Source organism: Arvicanthis niloticus, chromosome 13 (assembly GCF_011762505.2).
Source record: "Arvicanthis niloticus isolate mArvNil1 chromosome 13, mArvNil1.pat.X, whole genome shotgun sequence".
In the NCBI taxonomy this organism is placed as follows: Eukaryota; Metazoa; Chordata; class Mammalia; order Rodentia; family Muridae; genus Arvicanthis; species Arvicanthis niloticus.
The window spans coordinates 22,878,046-22,904,559 of record NC_047670.1 but is presented as its reverse complement, the minus strand read 5'-3'; the positions used below and the strand labels follow the sequence as shown (position 1 = coordinate 22,904,559).

At 36.4% G+C, this 26,514-nt stretch overlaps 1 protein-coding gene across 1 annotated transcript in view; it reads left to right on the top strand.

Moving 5' to 3' along the window:
* The window catches only part of Nudcd1 (NudC domain containing 1), a 43,991-nt gene that overhangs the window by 15,552 nt on the left and 1,925 nt on the right, over positions 1-26,514 (top strand). Inside the window, exons 3-9 of the mRNA XM_034516321.2 lie at positions 6,164-6,346; positions 6,603-6,783; positions 9,908-10,090; positions 11,089-11,293; positions 14,565-14,709; positions 17,578-17,703; positions 23,601-23,760. Coding sequence (XP_034372212.1) covers positions 6,164-6,346; positions 6,603-6,783; positions 9,908-10,090; positions 11,089-11,293; positions 14,565-14,709; positions 17,578-17,703; positions 23,601-23,760 — 1,183 coding nt within the window. The remainder of the gene's footprint in view (positions 1-6,163; positions 6,347-6,602; positions 6,784-9,907; positions 10,091-11,088; positions 11,294-14,564; positions 14,710-17,577; positions 17,704-23,600; positions 23,761-26,514) is intronic.

The window sequence follows — 26,514 nt, the reverse complement described above, 5'->3', positions numbered from 1 at the left end:
AAATACAGCTTTGGTCATGAAATAGTACCCTTTGCCCATCTTGTCTCTCACCACTTTTGTGTAATACTCTAGCAGTTGCTAAACTGGCTCAGTCCTGGGAGCCATCTATTCGTTACCTGTGGGATTTTTTTCATCTGGTCACATCCACTTGGCCCATGCTCTTAATCTTCTGCCAGGCTGCTTCCAAGTCTTCACATAGGTCTCAGTAAACCACCGCTTTATCTAAGAAGCTCTGCATCTCTGCTCTGTTGCTTAGCAACATTCACCATCAGTGCTCAGATAGGCATGGGCTACAAACCCCTTTACCAGAGGCTGGCAAACTTTCTGCAGGGAGCTAGAGATTTTAATCTTAATAGCCTGTTGTTACAGCTACTTACTTTTTGCTTTTCTTGGGAAAATTGCAGTGATTGGGTAAAACTACAAGTATGTCTTCCAATAAAACTTTATGTATAAACGTAGAAAGTGAGCCAGAAATGGCTGATGCCCTATTCCTAACTTCTAGACTTAGACCATTAATACATTAGACATTAATGTATTAAATGTCTTTGATACATTTCTGTGAAACATCATTTTCACTACATTACTGCATGTGCTACTACTAACTTTTATATTAGTAGTTTATTTTTAGTTTTAAATTAACTTAGCAGAGTAATAGATTTCCATATACATCTTGTTTTGATTGCTTCTCCTTCCTGTTTTACTCTTCTTGTTCTCTCCATCCCCCTTTCCCTGCTGTGTCCTTTTGCCACTAGGATTTTCCTATCTGTTTTGTGGGATAGTCTTCCCCACTCTCCACTGCCTTACAGCCTTTCTTTCTCTAGTCATGTCTGTCTCGTTCTAGTTTTCTGCCTTTACCCATATTTACTCTCATCTGGAAACACATTTAACACTTGGAGTTCAGGATATGTTTATTGGTGCCTGGGTTATCTTGTGATACAGTATTTTCCAGTTCTCTCGATAATTTCATAAATAGCATTGTATATGTGTTCCGGAAACATTTTCATTATCCATTCATCTGGTGGACATGTAGCCTGACTCCATTTCCTTGCTAATGTGACAGTGTCAACAATAGATTTGCAAGTATCTCTGGCTTTTGTGTGTATGTCCAAAAGTGGTGTAGCTGGCTCACATGTCAGTCCTGTGGCTGGTGTTTTGAGAAGCCCCATACTGGTTTCTATGGTGACCACACTGACACCAGTAGTAGATAAGGATCCTGTTTGCTATTCTTTCCCAGTGTTTGCTTGCCTCACAGTGGCTCCAGGTGCAGCTCGCTGTTTTCATCTACTCTATATGATTTTTGTCTTTGTTTTTATATTGGTAGAAGTTTCTGCCCAAATCAGGCATACAGGATAGCAATCAGCAATAATAATATATAAAACCAAGTCTAGAGCTTGATTTTATTTTTACATAAAGCTTAATGTGCCATCCCACAGAATGCATTGTTTGAACTCCAGGTGTAATAGTCATACCTGTCATTCCAACCTTTGTATCTGCTGGCAAGGAAACTTACCAGATAAAAGCCACGGGCCTGTGTGATCTGCAGATGAGATTGTATTTCTGAAATGATCACTTATACTGTATATACATTTTTTTAACTCTTGTCAAATAATTTCTTTAAGTTTTATGTCATAGTCTTTAGACTCTATGGTTACTGACTTTACTTCGGTAAGGAAGGTGAGCAGAGCAAGCCTCTTTACCAAAATAAGGGAAGAAGCATGCATGGTTGAGTGGAGGCATTGTGATTGCCTTCTCTCCCTTACATCCTTTCTCTCTGTAAAAAGATTCTGACTACTTAAATCAAACTGCCTCTTTCAGTCTTTGTCTTCTGAATGGTGTCTCTAAGGTCCTTGTATTATCTGCTGGATAGGATCAATTTGATCTACTTTTAACATTTGTATATGCTTCAAAACTTTCTACCATTATTCATCAGTAAAAATCATATTTCTTTGTTCCCTCTTCTCTTTAAAATTTTCTTAGTAAAATAGAAAATCTAGTGGTTCTCCTTCAAGGGGAAAGTTTCATTAGCACTTTCTAAAAGGCTCGTTGATAACCCTTTTTATTCTGTTTTACTAATTTTTTAACATTCAGTATGAAAAAAACCTCACATATACATATTCCTAGTTTTTGAGATGAATTAATTTCCTGAGTAAAGAAGTACCTTTACTAAATGATTGAACATGGTTAGTACTGAATGATTGAACATTGACTGAATGATTCTACATGATTAGTACTCAGAAAAACATTGATAACATGGGGGGGGGGCATGTGAAGGACAGCAGTAAGATGCAGAACAGCAGAGGAGGAAGGATGGATAGATGAGGTAGGGTGTTCAGGGTTTCCTGAGTTTTTACCTGCGTGGATAGGTCACCTCAAAAGAGATGTGAAAGATGAGTGAGAATTTGCCATGCGGGAGCTGATTGATGTACACCTGTATTCATGTCACCCAAGGTGGAAGTCGGGGCAAACTGAGCCAATGCAAAACTGTCTCTAAACAAAGGGGCGGAGAGAGAGAGAGAGAGAGAGAGAGAGAGAGAGAGAGAGAGAGAGAGAGAGAGAGAGAGAGAGAGAGAGAGAGAAACCTTGCCTTTTAAATCAGTGATGGGTATTGTGACAGCACATAAGACAAAGGTAAGGCATAATGACTTTCTGTGGACACTGTGTTCAACTTGGAGACAGACAGGGCCACAGCGTGGTTGTCATCAGTTGTTACTGATGATTAGGATTTGAAGAACCATGTTTAACTTGAATCACAAATACTTGATTAGAAATCTAAGGTAAAAAACTTAATTACACTGGGAGTCTATGCCAACATTGTGGACTGGTTCATGCATTTCCCTCTGTTGGAAAACTTTCACAGAAAATGAGTTACTTGATTATACCCAAACAAATTATTTGACATGTAATTGGGACAGATAACAATACTTTTAAAATTCATTATTCTGACCTAGTTTAGCTTCTCTATGGGCACGTTAGAGAAAGTGATTCTACTTTTTTAGTTATTTATTGCCTCTTCTCTTTTCTGTAACTTTCCTCAGTTCACTCAATCAAGTTTGAGAAAGAGACTATTTTATATATATATACATATATATATATATACACACACATATATACACACACATATACATACATACATACATACATGTATACATATGTACATTATATTATAAAGAGTCGGGGGGTTGGACTTTTCTCTTTTTTTCACCATAATTCTGCTTTTTTTCTTTGATTTTTAAACTCCATTTCACCTCATAGTCAGAGTAATTGGTCAACATAAGAACTAATTTCAGGATTCCATTTCCAGGGATTCTGAATCAGTGTAGTGTGGCTGATGGTGGCCTGGAAATTTAAAACTTTACCCAGCACTGTAGGCGGTTTTCCTGGACCCTAGTGATGACTAAATCTTGGGCGGCTCAGTGCTGGGGGGCAGAATACCGTAAGATTTTTCTCATCAGCATCAACCTAAATCAGCCATTTCTCTGAACTGCCATGTTGAGAGCGTGTGAAGAGTGCTGGCCACTAATGAGACAGCAGCTTTTCTCTGTGGCGGCTGGGCTGTAAAGAACAGTACCCTGGTGCTGTAGAGAACAGTACCCTGGTGGTCTGCAGAATCACAGCATGGGCAGAGTGGAAGACGAGCTGTGAGGTTTGAGGTCCACACAGTGCGCCTTCCTCTGCTAGGAGCCAGCAGATGGCAGCAGTTCAATGCTACTCTGCATATGTAACTACTCCTAGCATGCTTAACTGTGGACTTTGCAGTATTTAAGCTTTGAGAAAATGTGCTTAAGGTGTAGAAAATGCCGTGGGGAAAGGTGGGTGGGTGGGAGAACCATTTTATTTGCTGCTACTGCTCAATTTAAGGAAGATTGTTGTTTCTCAGTATTTAGAATATTTCTATCATAACAAACTCCACTTTACTTGAAAAGCTATCTTGTTTTCTCCAATAACAAGAGCACCATTCTCTGTAATATCCTTAAAATTTGGGCAGTAGTTCTGGATTTCATTTTTAAACATATATTGTGTGGTCATGCCTTAAGGAAACAAGTTATAAGTACCTTTTAATCTAGATCCTTGGGTGCTAGCAGGCTCCCTCCTGGCCTGAAGCTCGGCTTATTTATAGCAAACAGTTCATTAGGTAATGGGAACCTAGTTGTTTAAGGTGAAAGAAGAAGATAAAAGAAGGGAGTAAAATTTGAAAATAAAAATGTTTAATATGGTATTAAAAGGTTCCTTTACTTAGACATTGATCAAGCTAAATTGATTATTAACATCTGTTCTAAAGCTTTATACTAATAGAAATAAAAGAAGGTTAAGAAATGAAGTTAATACTTAACAGTAGGGATACATTTTTGCTTCCTTTTCAAAGGGTAAAATTTACTGCCAGTCTAACAATATGATGGGTGGCATCCTTCATAGGTGTGAAGTTGAGTGTGTTTTTAACCCTTGAGTTTTCCTATAAATGTGTATGTATTAAAACAAAACAACAACAAATACTATATTCACTCAAAACTTCTTTGTTTTCAGCTACAATTATAAGAACCCCCAATCTAATTTAATAGATATATGCCATTTAATGCTTGTTGACTGTTTATTTATAATGACATCAATTTGTAATATATCAACATTATGATGTATTAGATCTTATTGACATAGCAGTTCTTAATTGAAATTATATGTTTGTCTAATGAAAAACTGAATGTAGTAATTGCAGTCAAAGAGAATGTTTTAGGATGTGGTACTTGGAAATTGCATTGAGATTTGAAATATTACTTCTCTAGAAAAATGGAGAAAATAGTTTCTTTTCTAGAAGATATGATAAAGGGAAAAAGTATTAACCATGTAAAGCATTAAGTGGGTTTGGAATCTTGGCCCCATAGCAGAGGCGTTTCAGTCAGATTTATCCATTTGAACGTCTCTTCTTAAACTGGGGTAAATGATTGCAGCTTCATAAGTTTGGGGATATCTACATGAGACAGAGAAGATTAAAAACGCTCCATACTGCAGTCGCTCGTTGACTACTAAATTTGCCAGCACAGTGTCAATGCTGCAAATCAGCAGTGAATTACTGCCTCACAGGAAATTTCTAATGTCTTGAACGTGGTTACCTTATTTTCTGTGAGGAAAGGGTGGAACGTGGGACTCGAAATGTCATTGTCGTAAGGTGTTACTATGAAGACACTTTAAAACTGAACAGAATTCTAAATCAACAATGTTTTTTTTTTTTTTTCCATTTTTCATTTAAGCCAAGTGAGGCGGACACGGTTTGGTTTAAGTTAGTTAATTTTGGCTTCATATTTATGTACTAGAGTGTCTTAATTATTCTATTAGATATTAAACAAATTTATCTGATAATTATACTTATATTAAGTTCAGTCATGTTTAGCCATTTATTTAAATGAAAATGGCCCAAACCCTTCACTTGTATATGGTTATACAGTGATTATCTCGTTTACCCTTCCTTCTTAATGGTGCTTCACTAGAGGAACTCTGGATGGCCATGCAGCAAACCAACAGATAACTTTACTTTGAAACATTTGCTTGGTGGAATTTTATTTTACTTTGCCTTATTCATATTTTTAATTTGTAAATGTTACACAAATTATTTGTTGCAGAACAAAAATAGCAACATATTTGAAGCAAAAGGGCAAACTTTGCCTTTACCCCAATTCTCCCAGCCCCTAGTGATGCTCCAATCTTATTTCCCTTTCTCATATTAAGCACTGTTACATCTGTCTATAATTTGTTGGAATCACAAAGGGCATAAGGGGTTGTCTCCCAGATGGTTTCTCATGGGAAACTTGACTCAGGTAAAGCATGCCATTTCTACATGATTCTCTCAGAACACTGTTAGTGTTGGAAGTCCTCAGTTCTTTGCTATTCTGGTCTAATCATCAGCACTGTGTAACTGCTAGCCTCCTTACAGCATGTAACCTAAGAAAGCAGAGATGGTGATATAAAGGATATTGTGTTACATGTCACATGTCACATGTCACATTTAATGTATTTTATGTGTTAAAAGAGAATGACTATAGTTTATACTCAGAGGAAGGGAAATGGACCCAGTTTTTGAATACAGAAGAATTGGCCATACTATAGGTATTTATTTTATGTTTGTATGGATCAGGCCTAGGAAGGGATTTGTTTATAATCCTTGGTTTCTTTCTAGGATACTGCCTTAGGAAAACCTCGAGAGGTGTTCCGCCTTCCTACAGATGTGACAGCATATGACAATCGTCTTTGTGCATCTATCCATTTCACATCCCCTTCCTGGGTTACCTTGTCAGATGGAACTGGAAGACTGTATGTCATTGGAACAGGTGACCGTGGAAACAGTCCTGAAAAATGGGAGGTAAGTTGTTTTTCTTTTTTGTTCTTTGTAAGCCTTGTGAGGAGTCCAGAAGGTGTATATAAATTAGATGGAGGATGTGCTTTGTTAAGTGTCCCCCCTTTCCTTTGTGATTCTGGGGAGTTGCTTCACTTCTCTCTCTCCTGTTCATTCTGTTCAAATGTACTGCTATTTCTTTGTTTGTTTTATTAAGAGTGTTAATCGTATTTCTGTTTTATAAACCATGCATTTAAAATATGTATGATTTTTTTTCCTATAGATTATGTTTAATGAAGAGCTTGGGAATCCTTTTATTATAATTCACAGCATCTCGCTGCTGAAAGGTGAAGAACATTCAGTGGCTATCCTGCTTCTTCGGATAGAGAAGGAGGAACTGGACATGAAAGGAAGTGGTTTCTATGTTTCTTTGGAGTGGGTCATTGTCAGTAAGAAAAAAGAAGGTAAAGTAAACAGGATTCTGAACCTCTAGCTTGCCATCACTGGTGGGGCTCTGAATGCAGTATTTACTGCTTGCCTCATGAAAAGTGTAATCAGTTACGCTACTTAAGGGCCATAATGTGCTTTCACGACTAACTGCATTTTGTTTAAAGAAGATATTAGATGAATTTTGAAGACCATAAGATACACCATTTTAAAATAGCTAAGAGTTCATACCTAAAAATTTGTATATATGAATATGGATATAAATAAGGTATTGTGTAATTTTCTTTCTGTGAGACATGAATAAACTTTGTTCATACTAGACATAGCATGGACAACAGACCAAAGTAACAACCATGTATAGCTTAGGGAGGCATTGAGTTTTGGGGGGCTGTATACAAGAACATAAACAATGTGATACTTGCAGGAGCCTGTGTGGTTCAGCACTAAAAAGCCCATATTGCACTGGTAACAAACTCAAAACCTTCTTCATGGAGCTTTGCCCAACCCTCAGCATTCCCAGGAGAGTGTCCTCTGTTAGACCCTCCATAACTGGGGGATGGGGGTGGGGCTTTGAATTTTGTAACTTTCAGGAGTTTCCTGAATCTTGTTTCATTCACCTGAGTCAAATGAACCTCTCTTCTTTCTAAATAAGGACATGTTTCAATATGCAGGAAATAGCTACTTAACATAAATAGTACATTTTAATGTAATTTGAGTATAAATAAGAACTGGAAGGTAGAGTGGGTTCCTTTATTTTGTTTAACCTTGTCTTTTGCATCTGTCTAACATAAAACTTTTCTTATACATGTATGTAATAAAGTCTTAAAACTTGTTCAGTTTGAACCTGTCAGACTTCCAGCATGGCTTTGAAAAGTAGCTTCTCGTGCACTACTGGACTTCCTAGTGGTAGTGGGGACTCTGCTCTGGAAGACTCTGCTCAGTTTAAGGGCTGTGTCTGATGTTCCTCCTCTCTATCACCCTTTCTCTTTCTCTAATTGGGAGCTAAGGGACTTTGCTCCATGTTCTTTGTTTGTTTTATATTTTCCATTTTAACATTGTTCCACTGCTCTTCCTCGTTCAATTGGCAGTAAATTAATTTAACTGAAATTCTTCATCACTACGAAACACCAAACCAACCCAAAAACCATTCTTTACCTCACTGCCGATTTACATCTCAGATACAGGCATTAATACTTATATTCTAGAAGTAATAACCACTGTAAGAAACGTCAATATGGACATGGAAATTGCTTATGCTTAAGCTGAATACATTTGTTGTTCCCCGTATTTATTTCCATCTCTATAGTAATGCAGTATTCAGCTGTGCCATTGTGGCATAAAAACAGCAACAGACAGCTTATGAATGAATGCATAAGCTAGGTTCTAAAATACTCAGGGACATTGAAGCTTAAGTACTAAGAATTGTTACAGCTATTTAAATATTCTTTTGCTTGTTTCTCTACTGTTTAAAATACAAAATCATGCTTGACTCTTAAATTTATGAATACAGATAGAGACTGAGCTTTGGATCCTGGGTTGTAGTTTGAAGACTGCTACCTAAGGAAACAGTAGAAGTATTGTTTTTAGAACTGAGTCTTAAGAGGAGAAGTCGTAGTGCACTTTCCTTCCGCCCGTCCTGAAGAATGTGGCTCTGCAGTTGCAGGTCAGCCCATGGGACTTAGCGGATAGATGTCTGTAGACATCCTCAGTAGCTCTGCAGTCACAGCCCCTCCTCGTCATCCCTCTCCCCAGTTAGCAAGCACTCTTAGACTTTCCTTTCTTTTTCCTCCTAGGATTCTTACTTGTGGAACTCAGCAATTTTCTGTAGGTTCTTTCTTTACTCTTTTTAGTATGTTGTTTTCCCCAATTACTAATAAGAATTGTGTTATTTTAAGATAACTTTAAATCCACTTCCCGTGTGTGTGTGTGTGTGTGTGTGTGTGTATGTGTGTGTGTGTGTGTGTGTTCAGGATGTGTAGGCCAGAGGTCTACTTATATATCATTCATTAGAAGCAGTCTGGAGCTCACCGTGCAGGCTGGGCCGGTTGGCAGTGGCCATGAGTACCCAGCTACTCTGCTTTCCCAGGGCTGAGGATACTAAGACATGCCACCAAGCGTGGCTTCTTAATTGTGTATCCGGAGACCAAAGTCAAGTTCTCATGTTTGCAAAGCAAGCACCTAACTCACTGAGCTGTGTCACCTGTTTTTAATTCTAATCTAATCTAATGAGTAACACAGTAATACAGATCTAATACAGTAGAGCAGTACTTTTTCTAAAGCAGGTTGAGGGAGACACAGGATAAATTATATTTTGTGGTCAATTACATTGGAAAATGAAAATGTTTATTATCCCCAACACACTAAGTTGATTTTTAAGTACTTAGTGTTAAAGTTACAAAAATATAATCCATCCAGTAGTATAGTAGTATAAAAGTATGTGGTTGCCTGAAGTGATTTTTTTTGTTGTTGTTATTTGCTTGGTTTCATTCTTTATTATGTTTTTGTTTTATAATTTTTATGTAATATATTTTGATCATATTCCTCCTCCTCTCTCAAGTCCTCCCAGATCATCCCTCCCCAACTTCATGTTCCTTCACTCTCTCTCATAATCCAAAAAACCGTCTTTACCAGTTACTCCAGCAAGAGAAACCTAGTTCGTTCTGTACTTTCCCCTCATGTTCAGATAGTGCCCCATACCTGCTGGGAAAGTAGTCAGTCACTTATTGTGTGTGTCATTCACTGGAATTAGCAGCTAGGCACATGTTGAAATATGTCTAAGAGGCTGAGGTAGTAAATTTTAAACTTTACTTAATTTTAATTAAATAGCCATTTGAAGATAGTGACTACTGCACCGGACAGTACACGTTACTGCAAATTTCATCAAAACCAGTATTTTAATGTAGGGACTTGTTTGCAGACAATGGAGTTCTCAGGTGCGCTCATGTGTGCACATGTGTGTCAATGGACAACTATGAGAGTTGGTTCTCTACCCTGTTCATCTTGGGGTTTAGAGCTTGTCATCAGGCTTGGTGGCAGGGGCTCTTACCCACTGAGCTGCCTGGAGGCCTAAGTTGTCAATTTTTTATTCTTACCAAAAGATTCGTTAAAATGTAGCTTTTCATAATATTTATTTTCTTACAGATAATAAAAGGTATGAAATGACAAAGCATCATGTTCTCCGGGGAAAGTCAGTGCCACATTATGCTGCTATCGAGCCTAACGGAAACGGTCTAATGATTGTATCTTACAAGTCCTTCAAGGTTATGTCGGCTGATCAGGATCTTGAAGAGAGTATGGATGAAGACAGGTCAGAGAAAGTCAAAGGTAATTGGACCTGTGGGGGAGCTTGTGTGCTTATGTACATATACACATCTGTCTGCTTTGTCCTCCCTCCAAGGTACGTTATGAGTTTCGGGAGGAACAATGGGCGCTTTCTCTTAGTTTTCTTTCATACTCCCGACCTGCATGTGTTTGCTGGAAGATTCGTTCGCATCTGAATGATGTGGCCTGATTTACCTTCATAATTTTGTAATTATCTGCTATTTTAGAAATTGCAGTTGGCTTAAACATGATTCCCTGTTTAAAACATACTAAATAATGGCACTGGGCAAGTCAATAATATTCTTCCAAAATCAGGTCTCATATGCATATTCTTACCTTCATGCTAAGCTGACAGTTCCGTGAAGGTAGGATCACTGCCTTTCTGGATGTTGAGTGAATAAGAAAATGTTATACCTTAGACACCCACAGTCAACAAGGTCTGAGGCAGCCTTGTGGTGGGGGCTTGCCGAGTATATGCGAAGCCCAGGGTTACCCTTCACCATAAGAAAACAGGAAGAGGATTAAGAAATACTGGATGTTTTTTTTAATCTGTTTTCACTAAAACACATTAACTTTACAGGTTTCTCTCATCCTCACTGTCTATCAGAAGTTATCCATTATGGGATTATATTGAATATACTGCTATGTTCACATTTCAGGGAGCTGGTTTGTGTGTGTGGGTGCTATAAATAAGAGGGAGATGAAGGGGGTGGGGGTAGAGAGGCAGAAAGTGAAGTAACAAAGGAAGAGATTGCTGTCAGTGTTTTTGAGTGCCAGTCTCTTAATGCATTACATAAATCTGGAAGAGGAAAATATGTGTATTTGTTACAATTCCTTGTGTCAAATTCCTTGAAGTGTGTTTATAATTTGTGTATATGTGAGAGAGATGATCTTTAGTCAATATTGATTTAGATAGGTGTTCTCTTAGAAGTCTAGGATATGATATTGTATGATGTGTCTAATTTTTATTGCTACATAATGCCTTTTCCTATTCCCACTAGAACCTCTGTATTACTGGCAACAAAGTGAGGATGACTTGACAGTAACGGTAAGGCTTCCAGAAGGCAGTACTAAGGAAGATATTCAAATACAATTTTTGCCTGACAGCATCAACCTTAGGCTGAAGGATACCCAGGTTTTGGAAGGAAAACTCTATTCATCGATTGATCACGAAGGCAGCACGTGGACAATTAAAGAGAATGATAGGTATTTTTGTAATTTTACTTTTGAAACTTTATTTCTTATGACTTTACATTTTCCTTTTTATCTCTACAAGTAGGTACATTGAAGGTGAATATAATAGCTCTATCTAGATGATTTTTCAGATAGATTAAAGATGCTGAAAATACATTAAAATGTAATTGTAGTTAAGATTAAAGATGTTGCTATACTTGCCTATTTTTTATTACCAGCTGTAGATTCAGAGACAATAAAAGGTGAAACTGTTTGCTTATTTTAATTTGTACTCATAAAACATTGTAGTAGAAATAATTTCGTTTAATTTTCTTATGATATAATACAATCCCATTTTTAAAAATGTATTTATTTAAGGTCTATAAAAGGTTATGGCAAGAGAAGGTTCCCTCCAACTGGTCCCACCAGTCCCAGGTGTACCTCTCCTCTAGTTGCTGTTACTAGCTTTCTTCCAGAAGCATTTCCTGTTTATTCTGCTAAATACTCTGTTTTGTTTTAAAGGAAAAAAATGTTCTGCTATATCTATCTATCTATCTATCTATCTATGGCTATAAATCTTTTTTTTTGTATTTGTAACAGTAAATCTTAGATATTTTTCCATTAAGTATACCTGATTATTTTCAACACTTTATTCTGACTTGGTAAAGTCATTTAAAACAGTTAGACTTCTTTGATTGAACATTTAGAATGTTTCAAATATTTTGCTACAGTGAATAATTTGTTATTTTGCATGTATAGAAAAATAAATTACAGCATGTGTAGAATTTCTATTTCAGAATTTTGAGAGACAAACATTACTTCAATATAAACTGATCATTTATAGATCTTTTTGTAGTCTGTGTTTTCAACACACAAAAAAATTAAACCATAAAAGACATTCATGATAATTCAATTGCACCTAAGATATTTCTGCTCTTCAGAATTGAAAAGTTAAGTCAGATGTGGTGGTTGGGTGCCTTGTATCCCAGTACTTACAAAGCTGAGATAGGAGGATCAGGAATTCAAGCTCAGTCTCAGCTTTTTTGAGTCTGAGGTCAATCTGGATTACATGAGACTATTTCTAAAAGCCAAGATCAGTTTCCAAAATTTGAAATTTTATGCTTATCTAAAAACATATTTAAAAAAAAGTAAGCAAAGACACAGAAAATGAAAAGGTGCTCATGGCTCAGCAGGATTAACTAGTATCAATGGCCATCTTACTAAAAGACATCTGTTGATTCAGCACAATCCCCAATCAAATCCCAACACAATTGGTTACAGACCTGGAAAAAACAATATCTAATTCCATAGAGAAAAACAAAAAGCCCAGCATATCTAAAAAAAATCCTGTACAATAAAAGAACTTCTAGAGGTATTACTGTACATGATTTCAAGCTTTTCTACAGAGCAATAGTAAAAATAGACAGATAGACAGACAGATAGATAGATAGATAGATAGATAGATAGATAGATAGATAGAAGACAGACATGAACAGTTAAGAAAATATTTACATAAAAGACTTACGTTTTCAGTGCTTGAAAGCCCTATAAATTCCTAAGATAACCTAGGGCCTTAGGATATATATTCAGTTGGTACAGTGCTTTCTTAGCATATACATTTACTGATTTTTTTTTTTTAGTGGTTGTTGTAATATATGAAAAACAATTATCTTTGAAGGTTTTTAAAAACTATCTTTTCTCATCTGTTTGTCATGTTTATGTGTATGTAAAAGTCTTGAGGATAACATTTAAAATTGGTTGTCAAAAAGTAGTAAATAAAATTGGTAGCTAGAACATACTGTTGAATGAAATGCTTTCTAGCTTGTGACATTATCAGGCTACTTAATGTCTTAAGTATGATTTTTTTCACTCGTACTTGGGGACATAAAGATATAACTTTATTTAGTTGTGTTAAAAAATAAATGAGATAAAACATGAAGTATCTGAGCTAGCCCCTAGCATATGGTAAAGCATTAGGCAAGTATGAGCTAATATTATTTTTATTATCATTTTCATCAGATTAGTGTATTCCTTAGAGAATATAACTAAGTCTGGGCATCACTGATTGTGATGATAATTTTCATTGTTAATGATAAGGACTTTTATTATATAACATATTATTTTGTATCATCTCTTACATAGTTGCAGAAATTTTCTAAATGCTATAATTATGATTGTTGAGAATAACTGCTTTATAAAAGAATAGTTATTAATTTTGTATGTTTTATTTGATAATTGCTATAATGGTTTTATTGTGCTCTTGGAATTGTTTGCTTGAAGTTGCGTTTCAGAGTGTGAGCTACTGTGATGTACATTTATCAGAAATGGCTTGTGTGAAAGATTCCTTCCTGTGAAAATGACACAGGCGGCCCACCACCTGAGTTTCCTCTCTGGTGGAAAGGACATTGGCCGGCCGCTTCCTCTCCTGTCCGTAGTCTGCTCTGACTCAGCACGTTCTCTTCCTGCAGCATTAGTTCTTGGTCTTCAGATCTCTGGCAGTCTCTGCTTAGTACATTTGGAGTTTCTGTTTAACAGCTTGAATGTATAGAATTAGATTTAAAACAAGTCATACAGACTACATTGACAGTTTTTTGTATTACAAAGTACTTTTTTGAAATTCCTACATTCATTTTCAGTTCTTTAAAAAAAAAAGTCCATGTTTTAAGAGTTAACATTGACATTAATTTAACCCCATCTTTGATTAAAATGACTTATTAAGAAAGACTATTAGTTTATGGTAGTCTATGACTGTTGAGCGTGTATCCTAAGACCCTTTGGTTGTAGGCTGTTTTCCTGTGCTCCACTGCACATAGGTCACACGCCACGTGTACTTGTATTACTTAGATGCAGTAACACACTGAACACTTGTGTTCTAACAGTATTCTCCACATGCTGGCTTTCCAATCACTCCACCAGTCTGTCTTCAACCTATTTGATGCTCCATTTCCTGTGACTTTCATGTTTACTCATGAAGTTTAGGTGATTTGTCATTGGACTACAGATTATGTCCATCACGTATAAAGCCAAAAATGAGTAAGGTTTTTTGGTAAAACATTCTCTAGGTACCATATAGGTGAATATCTACCTTCCTCTCCCTCCCTCTTCCTTTCTAGTCTTCCCCTCCCCTTTTTCCGATCTCTCATTTTGGTAGTGCTCTCACTACATAGCCTCTGTGGCCTTGAACACTTGATTCTTTCTTGTCTGAGCATAGTGAGTGCTGGATACTAGAATAGAATGTAATGCCATGTCTGATTTAAATGTTCAGTGTTTAATGTAACATCACATATCTCATTTAATGTTTTAGCTTGGAGATTTTTTTGATGAAGAAGAATGAAGGGCTGACGTGGCCTGAGCTGGTGGTTGGTGATAAACAAGGTGAACTTATAAGAGACCCCGCCCAATGTGCTGCAATCGCAGAACGCTTGATGCACCTGACCTCTGATGAGCTGGTAAGCGGTTACCATGGTAAGGGACTTCCTAAGAATCCAGAATATCTTCTATGAAGATTATACCAAGTCAAACATTAGTTTGCCTATCTTAATGTAAATGACACAGATCAGTAATTACCTAATTAATGTTTTAATATGCATTGGAATTGTAATATTTATATAGTATACTTTGAATGTATAAAAATGTAAAGGCATATTTCACATGGTGTATATATGTAGATATGTATCTTAATTCTTTAGAAGAATCAACCAATGTTGACAGAAACAAATTGCAGTTATGTCATTTGTGTGCTAATAACCTAAGCTGATTCTATTACTTAGTTATTATAAATAGTGCTATAATACATACATGTACAGGTCTCTCTGCAGTACTTACCTAACCAGTGTAGACATCACTGTGGAGTTTACTCACTAAAAGTAAAACTATCATGTCTGAACTGTACCCTCCCAGTCCTGGGTAAGTGTCTAAATGCCCCGTTCCCCGTGTCCTCATGAATAGAACAGTCAAAACCTAGCCAATGTAAAACCTAAGCATTATGTATATAAGAGTAAGTATTTAAAAACAGTAAGTGAGATACAAGTAAAATAAAAACGACAGCACTGGTAAACATGTCTCTCGTTTACAGTGTCACTGTGTGTCCCTGCGCGCCTTTGCTCCTTTGTACTTCCACCATTCAGAGTTCTTATCTTTATGGGCTCAGGTCTGCATCCGTTGCTGTCCTTTGCCTTTCGGTGGCCCCATGTCTTTCTCAAGTCCAGTCTTGAGTTAAGATTTACAGGGATGTAGAAGATCACTGTTCTTCTCTGCCAGCTTCTAGTGCAGTTTGTAATGTGTAAATGAAGAATTTCCTTATAATGATTACAGTGTCCTGACAATATACGTTAATAACTTGCAATGGCCTATTGAAATTCTGAAAACATTTAGCAGTACATTCATAGAACATAGGTTATATGATCATTGTCTAACTGATATTAGCATGTGTAGTTGTCTGGCCTATTGTTTGCTGACTAATAGTCATAAAGAAGATTCTGAAAAACTACTTACCCTGCGGAAGTAAGGTGGATCCTAAGCTTGAAAAAAAGATATTAAAATATTGAAAGTGAATGTTATTTTGCACAGAGAAGTATGGCCCAAGTAGAGAACACAAGTTTCATCTTTGCCAACAGTCATGAACAATTTCAGGAATTACTGGAATTCATATGCCAGGCTTGAAAGTGTGATTTCATAGCCCTTTTGACAAAAGCCTTATTCCCTAGGCTTATTCATTTGGCAGATTTTACTGTGATCAGCTTTGTTGAGAATATAATAATTGTGATACTGGAAGAGAAAGTAGATAATTAAGCTGAACTCCTTTTAAGCTTGATGGTTTCAAAGTAACATTGATATTTACAGAAAAGTTACTTATGCCCCAAATAGTGTTTTTTGTTTTGAAAAATACAGAAATACGACCTTGTCTTCTACACTTGATGGCAGTGAGCTTGGGGAATGGGAAATAAATAGAGATTGCGTTATTTCTCAACTTTTGGGAAATGTCTTTCCACTTTTGATATGTAGATAATGCTTACATCATAAAATGACTAGGTAAATCTTCCTCCATCATGGAAGAGATTATATAGAATTACTATTATGTTTTAGCACCTGAGCTTTCAGTTCCCTTTTTTTGGAAATTTTTAACTATTCAATTTAATACATAGAGTGTTATATTAAGTATCAGTTTCTATTGACTTTCAGCTTTTTACCTTCTTATTTACTATGTCTCTCCCTGTTGTTTACTGTGAACTAAGTTTGTTCTTTTCTCTGCCTTTGTAGGTAGCTTAGACAATTTTTAAAATAATTATTTAATGTATGTGCTTATTTTTGTTTGAATATGTGTGTGGCGGGGGAGTGCATATATATAATTTTTTTTTTTTTGCCTTAATCAGTTTTTTGAAGAGTAGAGCGATAAAACAGGTCCCTTCACACATGCGCATATTCCCTGTTCCCTCTGGTCTACATTAGTATTGAACCAGCAGTCCATTTCCTCTTTTTCTTCCTTGAAGAATTTCCCGAGTGCCTCATGCTGCGGTGCAGGTATGCTGGTGATTAATTCTCCCAGCTTTTGTTAGTAAAAGTGTTTTTGATGTTTTCCTTTTCTCAGTTACTTTAGTCAGAAGTATAATTCAGTGGTAGCAGTTTTTTTTTTTCTATTTCAGAAATGCTGCATTTTATTTGGCTTGTAGCTTGTATGTGAAGTCAGTTATTTGAATCTTTTGTCAGGCATGCAAAATATATTCTCCTGACTGCTTTTAGTATTTTCTCTTTATTACTACTTTTTAGAAGTCTCATTACTGTGACCTGCTATACTCTAATTTTTTAAACATACACCAATCTCTGATGCTATAGTGGTCAGTTTGTTCTGCCCTTATACCTGCATGGGCTAATTACCTAGCTATCTCATGGTTTTTTTCCTATTCATACTTTGCATATTCAAATCTAGAAGTACATTTAGGGTCTTTGTTTCTGTCTTCCATATAACAACATCTTCATCTTTGAGTATATATAATATATTTATAATAGCTAAGGGCTTGTTGTTGTCTCTGGCTGGCTGACCAGTTAGTTAATTTTAGTGTCTTGGAACAGGGCTCTAGTCCAGAGTGGACACAGTGTATGTAGCCTAGGCTGTCTTTGAAGTCATGATGATTCTTCTGCCTCAAACATTTGAGTTGTGGCTTCATAGGTTTGAAAGTATGTCCTACTGTTGTAATGTCCTTTCTGAATAAATCTGTCATTTTGGCAATATTTTTAAGGCTAAATAAATTATTTTCTTTTGTTTGATATATTACATACTCTTTTTTTTCCTTTTCTTTTTTTTCTTTTTTTGGCTTAAGAATCCAAATCCAGATAAAGAAAAACCTCCTTGTAATGCTCAAGAATTGGAAGAATGTGATATTTTCTTTGAAGAGAGCTCCAGTTTATGCAGATTTGATGGCAATACATTAAAAACAACTCATGTGGTAAGTTCTTGATAATAGGAATTCTAAACTGTTGTGGATAATAAGACATTTGGCAGATGAAAATTGAATGAAATATATGTTTTGCAAAAATAGTTTGATTAAAAGTACTGGGTGTGAAAAATCTTATCACTCTATGAAGTAACATCATTTCTATATTACCATATTCAGTAAAATAAGAGTTCTGTTTTATATTGACATATTTTAGGCTTTTTCTTCTGCCTACTTTTTAATATACAATTGTGAACCTATTACATATAATAACTTTCTTCATAACTGTTTCTGACACTGAGCGTTGAGAAGTAAGCATCTTCTGTTATTAATAACTTTAAAAATGATACGTGTGCATGCGTGTAGCATGCGTGTATGTGAATGAGTATGTGTGTATGTTTGCTTGTATACGTGTACTTGTGTACGTATGTGTGCATGAGTCCCCACATGTGTGCATGAATGTTCAGGTGAGGCCAGTAGAGAGGATCAGGTCCCTGAAAGTTGAAAAGAAAGCATTTGCAAGATGTTGGTTATGTAGTACTGAAATCCAAACTCTGGTCCTCATGATTATGCAGCAAGTGCTTGTGAGTTCTAAGCCATTCTTCTAGTACCCTTAACCAAACTACTATTCATTATGCTACCATTTCAAAGAATCTTTTGTTATATGAAGCCTTTTTATATTCAGAAATCTGTAATGAAGAATTACAAAGTCAAATTAGTCATAACTGAGCCTCTTGAATCTGGTTTCTGCTATGCAGTTTCATTGCGGTGTTGTCTGTTCTTCCTGCCTCATTGTGCTTTACCTGCACCTTCTTGGTTGGTGTCAGACATCCAGTTCTTAAAAACTGCAATTTGTCAGTTGCTTCAAATGAAGTGACATTCCATGGAAAAATAGGATTTCAGTTATTGTGGCTCAAATGAGAAAACCATGGTTGTCATTTAGTCATCCTATCCAGACTTTTTAATTTTTTTAAATATATATTGGGCAAAGTTTTTGTGAATAGTCCCATTGATGCTTACAGATTAGAAAACTTTTTTTTTTTTTTTTTTTTTTTTTTTTAAACTCCTGTCATCATTGAGTGCTCACTCTAGATTCTTCTGACTTCCAGGTCCTTGTGCTCTCTGTTGAGAAAATTAAAACAAGATACAGAATACAGTGTGAATGATAGAAAACACACTGCAGATGAGAGCAGTGTTTTCAAGGCAAAGAGTTGCTGGTAGTTTTGTTCTCCTTTACTTTAGAGCACCCAAGTATAAAACACTTTTGACACTGAATTCATTTTGTGCCATTCATTCACTACATTCTTATCTTTCTATTAGAATTAGAATTATGATTTATGATTTATATCATTAAACATCAAATGAGATCACTTTTGAAACTGGAAAAACTGTGGTCTTTTTCTTTATATTTCTAAGTAGAAATTACTATTGTAGGGATTTGTATAAATATTTAGTTTTTTTTTTTTTTTTTTTTTTTTTTTTTTTGGTTTTTTCGAAACAGGGTTTCTCTGTGTAGTCCTGGCCGTCCTGGAACTCACTCTGTAGACCAGGCTGGCCTCAAACTCAGAAATCCGCCTGCCTCTGCCTCCCAAATGCTGGGATTAAAGGCGTGCGCCACCACCGCCCGGTTAGATGTTTATTTTTATCATTTGCATCTTATATCACTTAGTTAATTATATCATCCTAGCTTTTAGTTATGGAGAAAAATTAATTATATAGGCAATTTAATAAATGATTGCTCAAACAAAATGAAAGGTTTTATAAAACGTCCATTTTCAATTTAAGATGTAAAAGCATGAACAACTTACTGTATAACCTAACTCACAGAAGTCACAGTATATGGATTACCATATCTGAAATAGCAGCACATGGGGAAACTAGGGTCCTTGCCTCATGGTTACTGTAAAGTGGTTGTTGAACAGACTACAGTTTGGTAATGAAGAATACAAGTTTGGAAACACGTCTGTATTTAAATTATAGCCACTATTTATTACCTCCTTAACTTAGGTATCTCTGCTCCTTAAATTTGAATTTCTTCATTTTATGAAGTGGATAGTATTTTTACTTCTTAGATAATGAAATAAAATAGGCAATAGAGTATTTTATAGATTTTATCTGTGTGTTGAGTATGAATTGAAAATTCAAATTTTTATCTGGTTTCCCAATGAAGACTTTATTCTTGCATAGATAAATTTCTTTTCTCAGTAGTAGCTTTCAATTTAATTGGCTAGTGATAGTAAATGAAGATTCTTTAAATTTCTTCATTCTGACACAAAATCTTCAGAAGTCTAATTTCTGGGTGTTCCTAAGAAGACTATCAGCTGACTACTTCACATTTTCTTGAAAATATTTTACTCTAATTATAGTTTTCACTGGAACTTCAGCATTACATACAACCTTATCTACAGTGAATGTGAAAATACAGATAATATGAAATTTTTATCTTATTAAACAAAAGATTTATTAAATTTAGGCAATAAATCTTTGGTACTAACAAGTAATGAGTCCTATGAAGTAAGTTGTCTAGATTAATTCTTCACATTTAATATAAAACCTACATTTAAAGCCCTGTTTTACTCAAATCCTTTATTTTCCCAATGTTGTATATAGAGCATCCTGAAGAAAGTAACTTTCTATTGATCCCTGCATAGCAACAATGTAAACATCAGTCACCATACTCTTCATTTTTATAGATACCCATAGAGGCATTTGAGGTAATTGGCATTTATTGCCCCTACAGTAGGTTGCCTCAGCTTACTCGTCCAGTGCTTCCTTCTCATTGCAGTTGGTTCGGTATATTTGTACTACTAATAAACTATTGATTGTTAACCTCTTGCTGACAATATATCTGCCCACTGCTGTCACTGCTCCAGTTTACTTTTGTCTACAGTTATAAAGTTCATAAGATTTTATTTATAACCAGGATATAGAGTTTTCTGTTAAAAACTCTGATTTATGCTTTCTGTTCCTGACTAAGGATAAAGAAATATCTGGGCATTGAAACCAGAGCTTTTAACTCAAATGCTGTATCAGTAAATTACACTCAATAGCCCTTGTAATAATATTTGGGACTCTGGAACCCTTTAAATATTTTGTTCTTGGTTTTTTTGGACAATCGTCCATGATAGATAATGGTTAACATTTAACTTCTGTGTTTCATCATCTTTAACTTGATGGCTTTATTCTTAAAAGTAATATCCTGCTCCATTATGGCTGTTTCAGTCTCTTCAGGATCTTACAAAAATAAAAATTATGTTTTGCTTATCAGGGTAGTTATTTTACTAGCTTAGTTTGTTAGACACATAGGCGTGGCTGTCATTTTGAATGGACTTAACAGCATGTAGATAAGTGCATTTCAGGAATGTTATGTGTAGGTTTTTCCAGAGGGGAGTGACTAAGGTGAGAAGACCTGCCCTGAATGTGAAAGGTGCCATCTGATAGGCTAAGGTCACAGGTTGTATGAAGATAGGGAAAGAGAAAACCAGTTGGCACAGGCATATTTCTCACTCCAGTCCCTGCCCCCTACCACAACCATGATGTAAGCTACTCTGTTCTAGTTCTCCCACTGTAGTAACTGAAATAGGGAGCCAAAGTCTTCCTCTTGTACGCTGTTTATGCCAGGCATTTTCTTACAGCAGCAACTAGATGTAAATAGTAAAACTATTCCATTGTCAAGAAACAAGGACTTGTCAGAAATAATTTAATCTAATTGTTATGGCAAACACATAGTAGGAAAGATTGTGCTACACATTACAAATAAAACTTCCAATAGAATAAAATTAAGAATTAAAAAAAAAAAAGGCAGCAACACAAAAAGAGTCTCACCTTATACACAGTGTATCATCAAGACAAAAAAATGAGTGACCTTGAGGGAGAATGTTACAGAAGCTATCTCCTCACATCATAGGTGCTGTTTGTAACACTCTGTCTGCCATGAGGGAGTGTTTATGGTTTGCTGTTTGTTTTTCTAGAACATATATAAGGGCTGTGTACATGTAACTAGAGTCTGCAAAGAACCATGGAACACTCATCAGAATAGAACATATTCAAGACTGAACAAAAACAAGTCTGCAAGAATAGATAGTAAGCATAGAGTGTGGAAGAAGGCAGGGGGGTCAGTAAAGGCAAAGTGAGGAGCTTCTGGCTTACGATCAGTAGCATGGTGACATCCTGTGTAGCAGACATGGATCAGTAAGTGGCAGGAGAGAAAGTGTCTCATCAGAACAGGGGCTTATGCTGAGTCCTCCACTCACATGCTGTTACTTGAATAGCCGAGCTCTCTCTTGGTTAACCCTTTAGTTGAAGGTTTATGCTGATTTGTTCCTTTCTCACTGCTGTCCAGTCATTCATAGGAGGCTGATGGATGAGTTAGCCATGGCATTAATAATGCTAATTCTCACTTCGCTCATGAAAGTAGGCACATTTTATGAAAATCCATTTGCAGTCTACCTGTGCGTTACCTCAGTTGGGTTTGCCCTTCTGGGAAAGCTCTCAGTAATCCAAAGGAAAACAGCAGCGATGAGCAAGAACTGAAGCAGAGTTGGATCCCCTGAGGCTTTCTTAACAGGCCCATTTGCTAGAAATACTTGGACAATAAGTCTTACTTGGCCACTGACAGAGCAGCACAAGGGAAAGAATTAATGAACAGTGGTGAGAACATGACAGCCCAGGCTCATCTTGCTGCAGGGAGTTTGTTCTGGGTCTATGTAAAAGCCCTACTTTCCTGTGTTATTCTCATGAGGTGGGGAGCTTTGCCATTGGTGTAAGAGCCCAGGTTGCCTTGGAGAACCAATAAATCCTCACACTACAGCCTTTCAGGACTTTGTTTACAGAGTACAAGTCAGGTCTCAGCTTCTCAGCCAACATTTTGTTCTCTGTTGTACTGTAAAATTTATAGAGTCAAGTCACCTTTTATCATACTGGGCCCCCCGAATCTAACCCTAAGCCTAGCACCCCCATTTGACGTTATTTCTGTTGGCATTGAAAGCTCTAATAATCAGATGGCTGATGAAGAGTATGGCTGCAACCTCTCTCTACTAATGCAGCTTCCCTGTAAGTGGGAGCCAACTATGAGTCTCAAATGATGATTTTTTGTAGTGAAATGAGTTCTTCAAGCATCAGTATTGCCATAACAGCTGCTAACTATATTATCAATGTTAATACTGTGATTCAGGAGCACAGTGGAGTAATTGGGTAAGTAGGTCTGAGATTTTATCCAGTATTGTGGTTTTTCCTTATAGGCTAGAACCAATTACTCAAACTCTCAAGGTTGTACTTTCAGTTATTACATGAAGATAACAGCTCGGCATGAGCTGTGGAGATTAGTACTTAGCACATGCCTGTTATATATAGAATATGCCCATGAAGTAGAGTAGCTCTTGCTTATTATTAAATTAATATTTTTATTAAATTAATATTTACAAGTTAACATTAGCAAGTTTAATGTTCGTATTCTGTGATTTAAGACTATTCTTTTTGTACTTTTGGTTCGTTCATGTCATATCTTAAACTACTAACCTTGAGGGGTAGATGGCATATTGGTTAAGAACAGAGATTTCATGTCTGCAACTTAAAACCATCCTCACTTTGGACAGGTGGAGTCCCAGTGCGCCATTGCTTCCCTGAGCTTTTAAAATGAATGTAAACAGAAACACATCCCTTTCAGGAGTTTTATGAAGAATCAGCCCAGTTAAGTCCTCAAAGTGTAGGGCAAGCAAGACATGGTGGCTGGTACATGTGTGAATTCTAGGCTGAAACAGGATAATTGCCAACTACAAGACTGGCTTGAACTGCATACTAGGAAGAATGGAGGGAAGAAAAGTTAGTTTAAAATAATTGGAGATGATCTTGTATGTTGTTTTTCTTCATTGATTCCTGACTTTTTGATTAAATTTATTTTGTCACTTTAGGTGAATCTTGGCAGCAACCAGTACCTGTTCTCAGTCATTGTAGATCCTAAAGAAATGCCGTGCTTCTGTCTCCGCCATGATGTCGATGCTCTCCTCTGGCAACCACACTGCAGCAAGCAGGGCGACATGTGGGAGCACATTGCCACCTTCAATGCCCTAGGTAGACAGCATTCTCCACAGTAGCATTAATAGACTGCCCAAGTAGTCATCATCCTAAAACTGTGCTTTTTAGAACCCTCCATTGATTGCATTACGTTGATTGTTACATTGATTGGTTCTTGCTATGGTTTGGTCTTCTGTGTTCCTTTAAAATGTTAGACTAGAAGGATGAACCTGTTCTTAGAGTTGCACAGAAGATAGCACATGGTGGACATGGAAGTGATAATATAACCATTTGAATATTTCTAATCAGTTGATTCTTTTAAGTCAGTATTAGCAGGAGCTTTGGCATTGCCACACATGCAACTTGTATTTAAGTCTCTTTAAAGTAATCCTCAAAAAGCCATGCAATTGCTGTGCAGTAAAGCACATTTGTTTGGAAGATATGTTTCATTGAACTTAAGTGCCAGGCAAGCCAAGCCTGGCAGTTTACACCTGCATTCCCACCGCCTGAGTAGTGAGGCAGGAGGCGCAAGTCTGAGGCTAGACAGACTTAACATAGCAAGACTCTGACTCAAAGTTCAAGCCACAGTGAAAACAAGAGGCATGGTAATGATGCAGTCATGAAAAGGACAAGCACAAATTGAATTTATTTGCTAAAGAGAAAAATACTTGTTTTGAAACTACACTTTGAAAAAAATTTAAAGTATATAACTATAGACTATGCCATCATTGATTTTAGGTAATATTATGGGGGAATTGTGTTAGGTGAATTAGCTACAGTTATTGCTTTATTTAAAGCTTATTTTAAACTGACAGCAAAATGTAGAATTGTGGGTTTTAAAGGCTGGGTGTGTACAACTCTAATTGATGAAGAAATTTGTCACTTAGCACTTATAGCTAACCTGCCTCACTGAGACTCTTAAGAGGATTTCTGGAACATGAAATACTAAGAGGTTTGATGGATTAACCAACCTCACAATTTCTGTCCTCTGCTGTAATTCCTATATTGTAATTACCTTCTTTCCTTAAGGAAGAGGAAAGTTCTCCCAGGTTGCTTTTAGATGCTAAGAGTCTTTAATTCCATGTCAAAACAGTCTTGCAAATAAACTGCCATGCTTGATCCTAAGTTAAATCAATTTTATATTAACTAGTACTTCAGTTATTATGTACATTTCTGTTGGAATTCCTGTACAGTTAATGTTCATGTACTCAAATAGATCCCTGTATCTTCACCTAATATTTTAAAAGCAGTGTTGACCTGCTTGTGCCTCACGACTTCGCTCACTTTATAGTGTATATATAAAGATATATGCAAAACATATAAATATTCATGTATGCATTTAAATCTAGTTTGCATGAGAAATTGATTTTTTTTGTCACCTTCCTCATGCTTCCTCTCCCTACAGTGTCATCCATCTTTTAATCACCTATTTATATCTCTTTGTACTTACACACACACACACACACACACACGTGTGTGTGTGTGTGTGTGTGTGTGTGTATGTATTTAGAGTTTGTATATGAAGGAAAACATGAAGTATTTGAGTCTGGCTGATTTCATTTAGCATGGTAATGGCCATTCACATCCATTCCCTTGTCGTTGTATAATTTTTTTCTTTACAGGTGAATACATGTATATCACATTTCCTCTATTTTTTTCATCTGTTGATGGGTATCTAAACTAATTCTATGTCTTTACTTCTGTAAATAGTGCTATCCTGGGTGCAGGCATCTCTGGTTTCTTCCATTATATGTCTAGGCTAAACTGGATCATATGGTAGTTGTGTTTGTTCAATTCTTCTGATTTCCATCTTGTCTGGACCAGTGCACCCCCATCAGCACCGAGTGAGCGTTCTTCTTTCCCCACATTCTCCTTAATATTTATTATCCTTTGTTTTCTCCATAACAGCCATCCTGAGTAACTCAGGTAGAATCTCAATGTGGATCTAATTTGAATTTTCACATTAAACATGCGCTGAACATTTTTTTCTGTATATACAAGACATTTGTGCTTCATCTTGAGAGCTACCTGTTCAGTCCATCACTTAGTTATACCCCGGATTGTTTGGTTTGGTGTAGTTTAACAAGTTCTTTATATATTCTGGATACAAATGATCTCTCAGAAACACAGATACCAGAGGTAGTCTTGCACTCTGTGGACTGTATCTTCTCAGAATTACTTGCTGTGCATTACCTTGTATTTCCACACAATCCAGTATGTCAGTTTGGTTCATTCCTTGAGCTACTGGATTCTTTCCCAGAAAGTCCTTCTTTTGCTTGTCAATTGTTACCACTTGTTTTTCTCTACTAGTTTCAGAGTTTCAGATCTTAAAAGTTTTTGATCGACTTTGAATTGATTTCTCTCCATGTGAGCATCCTCTTTCCCAGTAGGACTCATTACAAAGGCTGTAGGATTTCTAATGTTTTAGTGACAGTGGTTCTGTTGCCCATGATCTTAGGTGACCCCTGTGAAAGGGTCACTCTGCTCCCAAAGGTGTCTGACCCATGCCACGGGTTGATACGTTCCATGCCACACAATTCCATTTGTCTGTAAGTCCGTTTTTGTGTCTGTACTGTGCTGCCTTTGTTCTTGTGGTTCTGTGGTATAGCTTGAGATCAATAACTCCCTCAATATCCCTAACCGTTACTTTCTGCTTAGGATTTCCTTGGCTCTTTAGTTAGGGTCTTTTGTGTTTCTATATGAGTTTCAGGATTGTACTATCCATTTCTCATAAGAATGTCATTAGAATTTATATGAGGATTTTAAAAAAAAACTGTAAGGTACTTATAGTAATATAGCTGTTTTCACAGT